The following is a 13,597-nucleotide window of genomic DNA, read 5'->3' as shown; positions in this document are numbered from 1 at the left end:
GGTATTTTTTGTTTCTTGAAAAGAGACGTAAAGGGGAGAGGGGAACAGTGCAGAGTTTATTTTAAGGTCCATCTGGATTTCATCAGCAGCAAAAGCTGTGAACTCCAAGAGCAAGGTGAGGAGCCCCTGATCCCCTGGTTTTCCTTCCCCTCTTCCTTGAGACCTTTCCCTGTCCCAGCTTTAGAGGTCCCAGAGGGTTTGGGAGACTGAGGGGCTGCAACAGCCATTCCCCACAAAGCCTCACTGAGAGATTAAAGCTGCTTAAAGGAACCATTGCTTGTTGCTGGAGTTGAATCAGGGAGCAAAACAGGGATGCCAGGAGCCAAAGACAGCACCCTACCCATGGCACTGGCCTCAGAGCCTTCCTCAGAGGATGATGATGGTGGTAGGGTTTCCTGCAGGGCTCAGGGCTGTGTCAGAGGCACCCAATTGTTGCATTCACACTCCACGGGTCACTTTGTGTGCTGGGGTGTCTCTGAGGGGGATGTTCCATGTGTGGCACAAACGTGCACTGCCCTGGTGTGTGGCACAGCAGTGTGGGGGGTGAAGGGAAGGAAGGAAATGCTCTGTGTGGGGTGGGACAGGGAAGCTATCGCAGACAAATCAGCAGAAAAGGCTCCGATGCCAGGAAAAGCATGAGGAATGGGGTCATGGAACTGGAGCAGGGACACCCCATGTGTGTCCTCTAAGAGAGCCGCTCCTGCCCCACGTTGGGGAATGAGGAGGAGGAGGAGGAAGGGCATCCACGCAGGTGCAGCTCCAGCCATAGCTGTCATGAGCAACATCCCCATCTTGTGGCAACAGCAGCATCAGGGGACCAGAGCCAGAGCAGAACCAGAGCTGCTGCTCTCCGTGCCACAGTGCCCCAAGGCCACCACGGGGGACGCGTCCTGTGCCGGCAGCCTTGGCACCGGGGGTGTGTGACCGGCAGGACACGACCTCCCTGTGCCCTGGAGCTGGGGTGCTGCAGATCCATCCCGAGGGGAATGCCAGGTGTTTGGCAGAAGGGCCGTGGGAGGGTGCACTGGGCACCAGGAGTGATGCAATTCATCCTAGGATGAAATTTACTGCCCTGCAAGGACCCAGCTGCTGAGGGCCACTGTCTGGGCACTACCAGGATGGGGTGCCCAGGCATTAGGCTCAGCTAAGGAGGAAGGTTGGGGTGATGAGAAGTCTGGGGCCTTTTCCCAAGAGCGGATTGGGAATCAGGGTGGCCAAGGTCTGTGATGTCACTGTGTTTGATCTGGGCTGTGCCTTGATCCCAGGCAGTGCTCCAGGCCCCAGGTTAATGAGCAAACAGAGGTCAGGGGTGCTGTTCCATGTGGGGAGAGCAAGTTGGGATGGGTGAAAAGGTGAAGGCAGAGCGTGACCGTGCTGGCAGGACGTGGGACAGGTGTCCCTTGTGCTCACCAGGTGCCAGGGGTGTGGTGGTGTGGCCTCGGGCCATGCCCTGCCTGGGGACAGCTGAGGCTGGATGAGGAGCAGAGGGGCTGTCACCACAGCAAGGGACTCCCAGAAGGGCCTCCACCCCCAGTAAGGGCAGCAGGGACTGGTGAGACTGGGGGAGCAGGGAGTGGGAAAGCACAGGTGTCACTGTGCAGGGACCTGGTCACACCTAAGGGGGTTTGGGGCACTGGAGGTGGCTCTGGCCACTCTGACTGTATTTTGCCCATCTTCTGCTGCTTTGGCCCAAATTTGCTGCCAGCACAGCACGGGTCTGTGCCAAGCCCCTCATGGGTGCTGTAGGGCTGCCCCAGGAGACTTTTGGGAGAAGGGACCAAACAGCAGGCAAGTTGGCAATTGAGATTTATTGAACATGGGTCACCCCAAAGGTGGGGTGACCAGATTTCAGCAGGAAACACACAGGCCCTTAAGGGGAGAAGCTGGCCACAAACCCTTGAGTGAGGAGAAGCCCCTGCCCCTCACATCTGGGTGCCTGGTCCTCCTCCCTTCCCTCTCAATGTTCTCAGGGAGCTTGAGAGACCCACAGTACTCAAAGCCTGCCTCTGTCCTACAAGCATGATGTTCCCATGGGACATCCCCGGGCAAGAGGAGGGAGGTTGAGTGCAAGAAGTCCCACCAAGGGAGCCATCAGAAGAAGCCACACCACCTCCAAAATGTAGGGTTTTTTTCCCAAAATACAGCTTGTCCCGATGGACACCATGATGGGAACAATGAATCATCAACAAAGGGGCGCAGCAGCGGAACAAAGACCCCGCCACGAAGTCATGTTAATTTGTGCCATGTTACTGTTCTATTTGTGCCATGTTATTCTTCCTGTAGAGCATCAGCACAGCACTAAAGCAGCTCAGGGACCTTAGCAGAGATCCAAAGGGAGCTGGGAGGGGAAGCAGTAGGAAAAACAGGGCAGATCTGTGGTGTGGAGCAAGGCCGGGCACCGCCGTTTTGGGACCGGGGCAGGTCGGACGCTCACCAAAAATCACCCCACACTGGTCACGTCATCAGGGACAGGGGCTCTTTGTCCGTGGGAAATAGTCTTGGGTGGCTGGTGAGGAATGGGACAAGATCCAGCCAGAGAAGGGACACACTCGGAGGAAGCCTACTCAGTCTTGGAGGCCCCGATGCCGTTGGACGCTGCCGGGTCTTTCTTGGAGGCCCCGATGCCGTTGGACGCTGCCAGGTCTTTCTCTCGGAGCTTGCGCAAGTAATCGTGGGGGCCTTTGCCCTCGAAGGACGTGGGGCTCTTGTAAGAACCACCAATCTTGTCCCAGAGGGTGAAATACTGCCCGTAGTTGTAGTCGAAGTACAGGTGGTGGTCGGTGTGGTGGGCAGAGCCGTTGATGACGTGCCGCAGCAGCCGCGGCACGCGGTAGTCGCCGTCGTGGATGGAGATGGTCCAGACGTTGACGAAGATGTAGAGGCCCAGGTAGGTGACTTTGTGCAGGGGGAACAGGAAGGGGTAGATGTGGTAGGGCAGGCTCTGCATGAAGCCATCCACGGGGTGGAAGGCGTGGCTGGCGAAGGGCGTGGCGATCTTCCACAGGTGGTGGGGCTTGTGGAAGCGCTGCGGGGACACGGGGCTGTCAGTCGGGGTGGGCCCCTTTAGAGGGTCCCCCAGCCAGATTCATGGCCACAAGGGATGCTGTTTGGGCCACCACCACCCAAACTGAGAGGGGGACACGTGCCCTAAAGGGCTCTCAGCTCCCATCACATGGTGTTCAGCCATTCCCACCCGAGCATGCAGCTTGGAAATGTCACCAGAGCAGGACAAGGACTCTTGTCCAGAGCCCCCTGTCCTGTCCCATACCTTATAGAACAGCTTGTGGTGGAGACCACGGTGTATCCAGTAGATGCCCATGTCAGTGAAGAAGAGGAAGGACAGCATGCTGAGGAAGACACCAGACCAGCCTGGGTGGGGACAGGGTTGTTAGAGGTGGCACATGTGGCCATCAGGAGGCTGTGAGGGTCTCCACAAGAGTCCTCGTGGTGGGAGACACATCTGAGTCTTGTCAGGGTCTGCCCCAGTGAGGTGACAGCGTCAGGCTGTCCCCTGTGACTCAGGGCAGGTGAGTCAGGTGCTGTTTCACTGGGAGCTGTGCCCAGGGAAGGGAAGGATCTCATTGTGGAGGGTGGAGTGTGTCAAGCACGACCCCGAGTGAGGGTGTCTGGGTGCCTCCCCTAATGACAACTTGGGCTTTTGGCTAACAGGAGGTACCCAGGAGGATTTCTCGAGGTTGTCATCGGGAGAAATGGGGGCTGAGGGAGGTGACCCAGGTGGGGAGAGGACACTGCTGTGGCAGGGAGGTCACTCACCATACGGGGAGTCCTCGATGTTGTCGTAGAGTTTGCTGTAGCCCCGCACCTCGGCGAAGAACAGGGCGACGGTGGGGACGCTGATCCAGGGCAGGGAGCGCAGGGCGTAGGCAATCTCCCGGCTCACCTGGTTCTGTGGGGTGTGGCAACAGGGGTCAGGGGCACGGGGACATCCCCACCTGGTCTGTGGGGTGTGGCAAGGGGGGGTCAGGGGCACAGGGGACACCTCCACCTGGTTCTGTGGGGTGTGGCAACAGGGGTCAGGGGCACGGGGACATCCTCATCTGGTCTGTGGGTGTGGCAAGAGGGGTCAGGGGCACAGGGGACACCTCCACCTGGTTCTGTGGGGTGTGGCAAGGGGGGTCAGGGGCACAGGGGACATCTCCAGGCTCACCTGGTTCTGTGGGGTGTGGCAACAGGGGTCAGGGGCACGGGGACATCCCCACCTGGTCTGTGGGTGTGGCAACAGGGGTCAGGGGCACAGGGGACATCTCTACCTGGTTCTGTGGGGTGTGGCAAGAGTGGTCAAGGGTACAGGGGACATCTCCACCTGGTCTGTGGGGTGTGGCAACAGGGGTCAAGGGCACAGGGGACATCTCCCAGCTCACCTGGGGTGTGTCAAGAGGGGTCAGGGGCACAGGGGACATCTCCCAGCTCACCTGGGGTGTGGCAACAGGGGTCAGGGGCACAGGGGACATCTCCCAGCTCACCTGGTCTGTGGGGTGTGGCAACAGGGGTCAGGGGCACAGGGGACATTTCCCGGCTCACCTGGGGTGTGGCAACAGGGGTCAGGGGCACAGGGGACATCTGAGAGCCCCAGTGTCCCTCATAAGGCTGGGAGGGCTGGCATCTTGGCCACCCCTTTGTCATGGCATCTGCGCCATGGTGTGGGACACAGGGTGCTGCTCACAGGGGGACAGCTGTGCTTGGGGCAGGGCTCTGGTGTTGGGGTTTGTGGGTGGTGGCACTTGCTTCGGTCAGGGATGATGGAGGGCAACAGCAGGCGGAGAGGGGTGGGTGTGACAGCGGGGACAGCCCGTGCCACAACACTGGCAGGGGACATTTGGAATGGACAAGGGGATGGCGAGGGGGACAGTGCCACGCAGGGCCTGGCTGAGGAGTCGGCAAGGTGCACCCACCTCCAGGAACTGGGGATGTTTCTTGAGCTCGTGGTCGAAGATGAAGTAGTAGCTGAAGGTGCCGAAGAGCAGGTAGAGGGCGAGGGCGCCCAGGTTGGTGATGACAAAAAGGCTGAGGAGCTGGCGGCAGGGCTCGCCCTCGGGCCACCCCGTCGGGTACACGTAGGGCGTCAGGAGGTGCCGGTCCGCGGCTTCCAGGACCAGATCCATGGTGGCTCCTGCAGGAGAAAGAGTCGGTGTGACTGCTCGGAGATGTCCCTGCCTAGCGCCGTAGGGGCACCGGAAACCGGGAGCCCGCCAGGTTGTGGGCAGGGGTTGGCAGGGTTGGCATGCCGTCCGTCTGGCTGGATCGCCTTAGCTGGGACTGGGAAGCAAATGTGGGACACGCAGGTTGTGGGTGTAAAGCATGGAAGACGCACAAGTGGGGGACTCGCCGAATTCTGTGCCCTGTCCCTGTGGGAGGGGGCACTTGCGGCAGGGGACAGCGGGCTGCGGGCGGCAGCGGGACGGGTGACAGCGGGATGTGGCTCTGGGGCGCAAAACCCCTTTTGGGGCGGCACATGGGGCGCCGGGCTCCGTTCCGTGCCCTGCGGGGCAATTCCCCGGGCAGGGTGGGTGCCAAGCGGGGCTCACCGTGTCCGGGAGCCGCAGGTGGCACGGCCGGCGGCGGGGACGCAAGAAACGGGGAGGGCGGCGCTGGCGGGGGGCGCAGCGGCCCGGGGGGGGCCCTGCCGGCGGTGTCCCCCCCTCGGTGACCCCGCGCCCCGGTACCCGAACCGCGGAACCCCGAACCCCCTGCCCCGTTACCTGCCCGGGGTCCCGGAGCGGCGCGGGGCGGGGGCGGGGCGGGGGCGGGGCCGCGCGGTAGCGCCACGTGACGTCACCGGCGGAAGAGCTCGCGCCACCTCGGGCGGTGACGTCAGCGGGTAGAAAGAGGCGGAGTCATGAGATGGGGCGTGGCCATTGGCTGGTGCGTGTGGGGCGTGGTCGGAGGCGTGATCTAAGATTGGGCGTGGTCGAGATGGGCGTGGTCTGGGCGGGGCGTGCGGAGCTCCGCGGTCGCCCCTCGCCCCCGGAATTTTGGGGAATTCTGCCCGCTCCGGGCTCCTTCCCTGCTGTCCCCTCGGTCGCGATGGCAACCCTTGCAGCCCTTTTCCTTTTAATTATTGTTTTCCATTCTATTAATTTAATTTAAATTATTGGTTTATATTTTTATATTTTTTATATCTATTTTTATACATTTTTATTCTATTATTTAATTGAATAATTGGTTTTTATTCTATTAATTTGAATAATTCTTTTATATTTTTATATTTTGTTATATATTTTTATTCTATTATTTTACTGTGTTTTATTCTATTAATTTAAATAATTGTTTTATATATTTTTATAATTTGTTTTTATATATTGTTATATATTTTTATTCTATTATTTAATTTTTGTTTTTATTCTATTCTATTAGTTTAATTATTGTTTTGTATTTTTATATTTTGTTTTATATATTTTAATGTATTTTTATTCTATTATTTAATTTAATTCTTGTTTTTTTATTCTATTAATTTAATTATTGTTTTATATTTTTTGTTTTATATATATTGTTATATGGTTTTTATTATATTATTCAATTTCATTATTGTTTTTCATTCCGTTACTGTGTTTTCTTGTGGAGTTCTATTTTAACAACTCTGGGAGGGAGGGATGGAGGGATTCACCAAACTGTGTTTCTGACATTGCCTCAGCCACCAAAAATCACAGCACTTTTCCCAACATGAGCAGAAATTGTACCCCCCAAGCTTATTTTTATTAAGATACAGTCAATTCTCTTCCTTGTTCTCCCAGTAGAACTTAAAGGAAGCTTCAGAATATAAAAACCAGCCCAGAAAATTACATTTTATTGAAGTTACAGGCATTAAAATTGGAATTCTTTGACAGAAACGCTGACTTATGAGGAAGCTCGAGTCCCTTTGTTATTTACAAGCTGCTGGTGACATAAATACAGACAGACAAGTGCAGGACAGAGAGAAGGGGGAAAACAATTTCCAGCAGGGCTTTTTTGGCAAGGCAGCTGAATAAAAAAGTGATATCTTGACCTAAAGTCATTTTCACACTTTCACCCTCTGAAGCTGCAGATCTTGGATGGATGTAAAAGACACCAACAGCGTTTGAAACTTTAAACCAAATTTATTGGACTGACAGCATTAAGAGCACACAGCAGCCAGGGTTTGGTTTTAATCATCATTAACACTCAGGTAAGTAATCACTCTTTAATAAATTTGGGCTAAATCAGGCAGAACCCTGCAAAAGAAAATATATGCAGTTGGAATAGTGGGTTTAAGGAGTTTTTATCTTTTTTTTTTTCCTTTTTAAACATAGTTGTAGCTTTTGAAAACCTTAAAGTCACGTTTCCATCATCCCACTTGAGCCCCCATGGTTAGATTTACCCTAGACCATCTGACAGCTGCTATTTTTTTCTTCTCTGTATCATCAGGTTGATTTTGAAACATTAAATTACAACCTGAAGAGCTTAAGAGCAAAGAGAGTTTGACATCCCAGGACCAGTTTTTACAGACTAGTCTGGATTTCAAGTAGCAAAATCCAGCTCTGCTTCAGGGTAAAGCTGGCAGAGTTAGATGGGATTTTGGGAAGGAGTTGTTCCCTGTGAGGGTGGGCAGGCCCTGGCACAGGGTGCCCAGAGAAGATCTGGATCCCTGGCAGTGTCCAAGGCCAGGCTGGACAGGCCTGGGACAGAGGAAGGTGTCCCTGCCATGGCAGGGGGTGGAGTGAGAGGAGCTTTTAGGTCTCTTCCTCTTCCAGCCCAAACTGTGGTGATTCCAGGATAATTAAGCCCTATGAAGCTGTGGTCAGCATTGTGGTCAGTTCTGTGGTCAGCGCTGTGGTCAGTTCTGTGGTCAGCGCTGTGGTCAGTTCTGTGGTCAGTGCTGTGGTCAGTGCTGTGGTCAGCGCTGTGGTCAGTGCTCTGGTCAGTGCTCTGGTCAGTTCTGTGGCCAGGGTTGTGGTCAGTGCTGTGGTCAGCCCTGTGGTCAGTTCTGTGGCCAGTTCTGTGGTTAGCACTGTGGTTAGCACTGTGGTCAGTGCTGTGGTCAGCGTGATCCCCACAATCAGGCTCTCCCCTCTCCATCACTCTTTGGACAATCTGTCAAACCCTTTAAGGAGCCAAAGAAAATCATGAACATCCCCCCAGTGCCCTTGCAGTGCTGCCCAGCGCTCCGCTGTGTTACCACGGAGTTGTTTACCTGTCCGAGTCCAGCACACCCCTCTGGCTGCCCTGGCTGGCTCCAGACCCTTGCAGGGGGCTCGGAGACCTTGGCACGAAGTCAAAAACACCTGTGGCTTCCATTTTAGCCTGTGGAAAAAACTGTCAATTTTGTATGAGGAATTACAAGCCACGAAAGTTTTAGCAGTGTGATATTTAAACTAACAAAAGGTAGAAAAGTAGAATTTTGAGATTTTTAGAATAGAGTTCAAAAAGGTACAAGATAGAAGAATTTAAGCATGTCCTAGCCTTCTTTTCCTTATTCTTGTCCTCCATGCCTTACTGTGATAGTGACACTTTTCTATTAGTTTACGGTAGAGACACACTGTCCAACATAAATCTTAAATATTGGTACAGGAACTGTAAACATGGCACACATAGTTTTGAGTATATAAGAACCACCCAAGGCTCAGGGCAGATGGCCACGGCCTCCTTGCTAGCCAGAGCTCAGCAGGTCAGAGAAAGAATGTTTATAGATAAGAAGAAATAAACAACCTTGAAAACTCGACTTCACACCTTCCAAACCTCTTCTTTAGCTGCTTTAGGCTAGGGAAGCAAAGACTCTTTACGATCTCTTGGGGTCACCAGACCTTCAGAACCCCAAAAGAAATTGACATTTACCCACCTGCTCACCCACCGAGGGCCAGCCAGCCCCTCCAGTGCCCCGGGGATCCCCTCCATCCTCGGGGGGTGCCCCCGCAGCCACAGCACCCCCAGAGCCCTTGGGCAGCTCCCTCGGGTGCAGCACAGCCACACTGCTGCCATCCTTCAGCAGTTCATGAATTAATGCTGAGACGAGGGTGAGACATGGCCCGGGGCAAGGAGAGGCTGGGGAAGGAGATGGGAGACCTGGAGAGCAAAGAGGGGGGTGCAGAGGGCGCAGAGGCAGAGAGCAAATATGGGGAGAGAGAGGGCAAAGAAGCGCAAAGAGCAAACAGAGACAGACACTGGAGCCAGCTGAGAGTGACACTGAGAGAGCAGACAGCAGGGACAGGAGAGGGATGGCAAAGAAGCACAGACAGGGCACAGAGAGAGGACAGAGAGGGCAGAGACAGACAGGAGAGCGAAGAGGAACAGAGATGGGGGAACGAGGCAGCAGAGAGGCAGTCACAGGGAGCAAAGAGGGGTGAAGGAGAGAACTCAGAGCTAACACACACACAGAGGGCACGGAGACACAGAGAGGGAGCTGAGAGGCAGAGAACAAGAAGAGCAGAGTCCATGACATCCTGTTACCTGACATCTTGTCTTGAGGCAAGGGAACCAGCTGTCCTGCCCCAGAACCCAAATCTCCTCTGCTCCTTCTGCCCTACATCCCAGCCCACCCCACGGCAAACCTGCCAGACCCACACTCCAGCCACAACCCGTGCCCTCAGCTCTCGTGTGCCCCTGCCTGACACCCCAAAATTCCCTGTCCATCCCTCCCAGGGACTCTTTGCAGCCTTGGTGTCCTTCCAGGCCCTGCTGCTGCTCGCCGTCCTCGCCCCCATCACACAGGACCCGGTGCTTACGAAGGATTACAACACTTTTTATTCCCACGCAGCCGTTTCACAGAGTACAAACACAAGACAAGACACCAACACAGCCCCCCACACCCACCAGCACCCCAAGGCTGCTCCCCACTCTTTCACCAGGCACCCCAATGCTGCCCTGTGCCCACAGACCCCAACCCCGCTCTGACCCTCAACCCTTGCATGCCACACAAACGCAGCAGGGAATTTCACCCCTCCTTCCTCTGACTCTTGTTCCTGCCCACCAGAAAGCGCCTCTTTCCAATTATTGGCACCAGCTTGTCACCACCACAGCACAATGCCAAGATTTCCAGACCCGCATGGATGAGTTTGGCTCTCTGAACCAAACCTCAGCACCACCTCTGCTCCAGAGTCAGAGGGTGACACGGTCCCAAGGTGTCACAACATCCACAGATGGCAATGCACTGCTCTGGCCATGACCTGTGCCCCAACACCTACCTCTGGTTGAGTCTGTGAGCTCGTAAGACCCTGGTGGCAGCTCCCAAGGACAGTGGAGACCTGCAGCTGTCCATGTGAGGGGACAGCACCTGCTCCACCCTGTCCCACCCCACCAACAGTGGTGTGGGCCACCTACAGTGCACCCCACAAGGGAGAGCCTGGGGAAAAGCTGCAAAACCCCTCCTTGAGTCCACATCAATGATGGAAAGCTGTAAAAAACCCCCAAACCCCAGTCCCACATCGCTGCTGGCAGACATCCTGCTCAGTCTCGCCGTTGCTGCCGCTGTGCCGGCTGCATGTCACCGCCGGGTCCGCGTCCCATCTCTCTCCAGGTCACGTCCCTCTGCCTCCTCGCAGCATGGCCGGGTGGGCAGCAGCGTGGCCACGGCGGGGGGGCTGTCTCCTACCCTACAAAGACTCAGGCTGACGCGAGAACAGTTTTTGGCTGGGCGGCGGGGCCGCGCCTACGAGGTCAGGTGCCGCGGAGCTGAGCGCAGCCACAGCCACAGCTGGGCCGCCAGCAGGAGGGTCACTCGGGCACGGTGCTCCCCTGAAGAGCTGGAGGCTGCCAACACAACAAGACCCACGTGAGCTGGGGCTCTGCGTGCCTCCCTCCCAGATGCCCCTCAAACCGTGCCAGGCTGGTGCCCACCCAAACGCCCGACCTCATTGCTGGGCTCCCACGCCCACTGCATTTACTCTACCCTGCCCTGTACCACGCAGGTACCATCACCTCCCGTGCAGCTGCCTGGCAGCTCTTCAGAACCTGCCAGCAGTGCCCTCACAGCGCTCAGGTGACAGGGACAGGGCACATCTGGCTCCCTGCCCTCCACACCCCTTCTGTCTGCGACACACCACACGTCCCAGCCACCTTCCCCATGCTGCTCACCCCACAGCCCCTCGGTTTGGGGGTGTCAGCCCCCTGCTGTGCCCACCCCGACCCCGATACTTGCCCCTGCAGCTCTTGCCGTCCCCTTGCAGTGTCCCTGTCACACAGCTGCACAAAGGCCCGTCCGCCTGGCTCGTGCAGATCTGCTCACAGCCTCCGTTGTCCTCGCACCAGTCTGATCCTGGGCACAAACAGCAAAGGGGGGCACCTGAGCCGTGCTCCCACAGCCCTGGTCCTTGGCTGCCCAGGATGGCAGACAAATCCCCCCACCTTCCCTAGGGTCCCACACTCACGCTTCCTCCGGATAGGTCCCACTGAGAGGATCTGCTCCTTGGACTCCTCGGTGAAGGCGCTGGCCATCCTCGTGTGCTGAGGGCAGTTCTGTTTGGGGATAAACACCTCCTCTGTCACCCTCAGCCTCTGCCCAGGCCTCCTCTGTGCCCCTCCACCTGTCCCAGCTCCCTGCAAGCAGGCTCAGAGAGCACAGGTCCCAAGGTGACCTGCCGAGACAGAGCATCTCCTCCTTATGCCTAGAGGGACACACAACCCTCCCATCTCACCCCTACATCTCTGGTCACCTGTCTGACACCACATCATCAGGGCTCAGTGCACTCTGGAAGAGCCCTTCAAATCAAGCATCCCCTCCCTCTGCACTTGCCCCACTCACGATTTTGCAGGAGTATTTCTCGGAGTCGCAGAGGGAGACGGCGCAGTGCAGGTGAACCTCGTCGTAGTCCCCGATGAACTTGAAGACGGTGACGTGGAAGCGACACGTCAGGGACACCCCGTTCTCCTCTATGCCAATGGTGTTGTCCTTCATGTTTTGGCACCTGTGCAAAGCACTGATGCTCAGCACCACCCTCCTGTGACTGGGACCCTCCCTGTCTCCATAAAGCCCCTCACCCCAGGTCCCACAGTGGGGTGCTTAGACCCTGCCATGGCTTGTCTGGACAAGGGTGTCATTCCCTCCCTCTGCCACCTCTCTCTGGCATTTCCAACTTCCCAAAATGCCTGTGCATGATCCATATCCCCCTGTCTCCTGCAGTTAGGTATTGTCCACAGCATCACTGACAGAAGGAAAATGCTTCTCTCTGCGCCTGGTACTCTGTCACACACAGGGCTTCTGGCTGTGTCCACACCAAGCGAATTAACTCCTGCTCTAACAACACTGCTCCTCACCCTTTCCAGATTTTGATCAACCATCCCACTGGCCTAAATGTCCTTGTCCCAGCTGATGCCACCACCCTTCCAGCACCAACAGACATCATGAAAACCAGCGGGGCTCGTGGTAGCTCACCCTCCCTCGATGATGAAGTAGCGCAGTTTGTCGTTGCTGTCCCGTGAGGGGGTGGCGTAGCACTTGTTCAGCATCAGGATCAAGTGGTTGGAGTCGGCCCCCACCACAAAGACCCCCACGTAGAGCACGTCCCGGGTGGTGAGCACCACCTCGCCCTGCCGGTACGGGTGCTTGTAGGACGAGTTCTTGTACAGGGCCATCTTGGTGGTGAAGCTCCCTTCCTGTGTCGGCACCGTCAGGTTAATCACACTAACGATGATAAAAAACACTGGCTCAGTTGATGGAAAGGTTGTTGCCAAATTGTTGCCTTGCTTCAGAACCAGCACTGCCTCACCCGTCTGTGTAACGGGCCCTGCTCCTACCTGAGCATCGGCCGCACGACTGAATCCAGGGAGATCTTGATGTCCAGCTCATAGGCACAGGAAAACTCCACATTGATGGTCCTGTCCCGGGTGATGATGTTGCCCGTGTTGTTGGCACTCTCGATCCACACCGTGTTCTTGTACACTATGTGAGTGCTGTTGGACTGCAGAGGGACACAGGGCACTGCTTAATTCCAGCTGTCCCCTCTTCCCTGCTCCTAATGAGCACCTCTAAATGAGCTGGGTGACAAGGGACCTGCTGCCCCTCCACCTCTGGCCAGAAAGGGCATGGAATGCTGGGGCTTGGAGTTGCATCCTTACTCTACAAAACCTTCCTGTGTTCTCCTTGACCCCCAGCCCATTAAAGCACCTCCCAAGCATCACTTGCACTGACCTGCCCCAACCCTGGAGTTGCAGTGGACTGTCCCACACTCCCAGCCCTGTGTGCCCCATGTCCCAGCTCACCTGCACCAAGTTGCCACAGTTGCCTTTGGTGTTGTTGATCTGGAAGGAGATGAAGTCTTCCCCTTCGATGCCAGGGCAGTGGCGGTCGTTGACCCGCACGCCCTCACGCTCAAAGCCCAGCTGGAACAGCTTGCACTTTGAAATGGACACCTCCATTTGGGCGGCCTTGCAGGTCACCTCCGCATCAATGATGTCGTGGGTGGCTGGAGGAGAAGATGGCACAACTTCAGATCACCACAAATGACCCCTTGGCACTTCTTTCCACCACCAGAAATGGGCTGGGATCATCTCCTGTGGTGTGCTCTGCCCATCCTACACTCCTGCTGCTCCAAAGTGCTCCCAAACCAGAGATGCCCATAATGTGCACCCCAGAAAAGCTGTTCCCTGCTCTCTGCTCCCCACCTGAACTGTGCATGGTCAGGGAAACCCA

The 13,597-nt window shown here is 56.0% G+C and overlaps 2 protein-coding genes across 3 annotated transcripts in view; both read right to left on the bottom strand.

Annotated features, from left to right (window-relative positions):
• Window positions 1–1,789: 1,789 nt before the first annotated feature.
• On the bottom strand, window positions 1,790–5,817 carry SC5D (sterol-C5-desaturase). 2 transcript variants are annotated; one of them, XM_053963580.1, is made up of 5 exons: window positions 5,721–5,817; window positions 4,914–5,131; window positions 3,775–3,907; window positions 3,269–3,369; window positions 1,790–3,025 (listed from the first exon to the last, which is right to left on the bottom strand). In XM_053963580.1, the coding sequence occupies exons 2-5, from the start codon at window positions 5,121–5,123 to the stop codon at window positions 2,561–2,563; spliced, it is 909 nt and encodes a 302-aa protein (XP_053819555.1). In that variant the 5' UTR covers window positions 5,124–5,131; window positions 5,721–5,817; the 3' UTR covers window positions 1,790–2,560. The 2 variants fall into 2 exon arrangements, with proteins under 2 accessions (XP_053819555.1, XP_053819556.1); XM_053963581.1 differs by lacking the exon at window positions 5,721–5,817 and adding an exon at window positions 5,547–5,705.
• Window positions 5,818–6,822: 1,005 nt separating this feature from the next.
• TECTA (tectorin alpha) overlaps window positions 6,823–13,597 on the bottom strand; it is a 28,210-nt gene continuing 21,435 nt past the window's right edge. The window contains exons 18-24 of the mRNA XM_053963551.1: window positions 13,168–13,370; window positions 12,703–12,866; window positions 12,341–12,589; window positions 11,711–11,873; window positions 11,337–11,424; window positions 11,108–11,224; window positions 6,823–10,719 (exon numbers count right to left, since the gene is read on the bottom strand). Coding sequence (XP_053819526.1) covers window positions 10,619–10,719; window positions 11,108–11,224; window positions 11,337–11,424; window positions 11,711–11,873; window positions 12,341–12,589; window positions 12,703–12,866; window positions 13,168–13,370 — 1,085 coding nt within the window. The 3' untranslated portion in view covers window positions 6,823–10,618. The remainder of the gene's footprint in view (window positions 10,720–11,107; window positions 11,225–11,336; window positions 11,425–11,710; window positions 11,874–12,340; window positions 12,590–12,702; window positions 12,867–13,167; window positions 13,371–13,597) is intronic.

Source organism: Vidua chalybeata, chromosome 23 (assembly GCF_026979565.1).
Source record: "Vidua chalybeata isolate OUT-0048 chromosome 23, bVidCha1 merged haplotype, whole genome shotgun sequence".
Classification (NCBI taxonomy): Eukaryota; Metazoa; Chordata; class Aves; order Passeriformes; family Viduidae; genus Vidua; species Vidua chalybeata.
The sequence above is the reverse complement of the archived record's forward strand: the minus strand, read 5'-3'. Positions and strand labels throughout refer to the sequence as shown.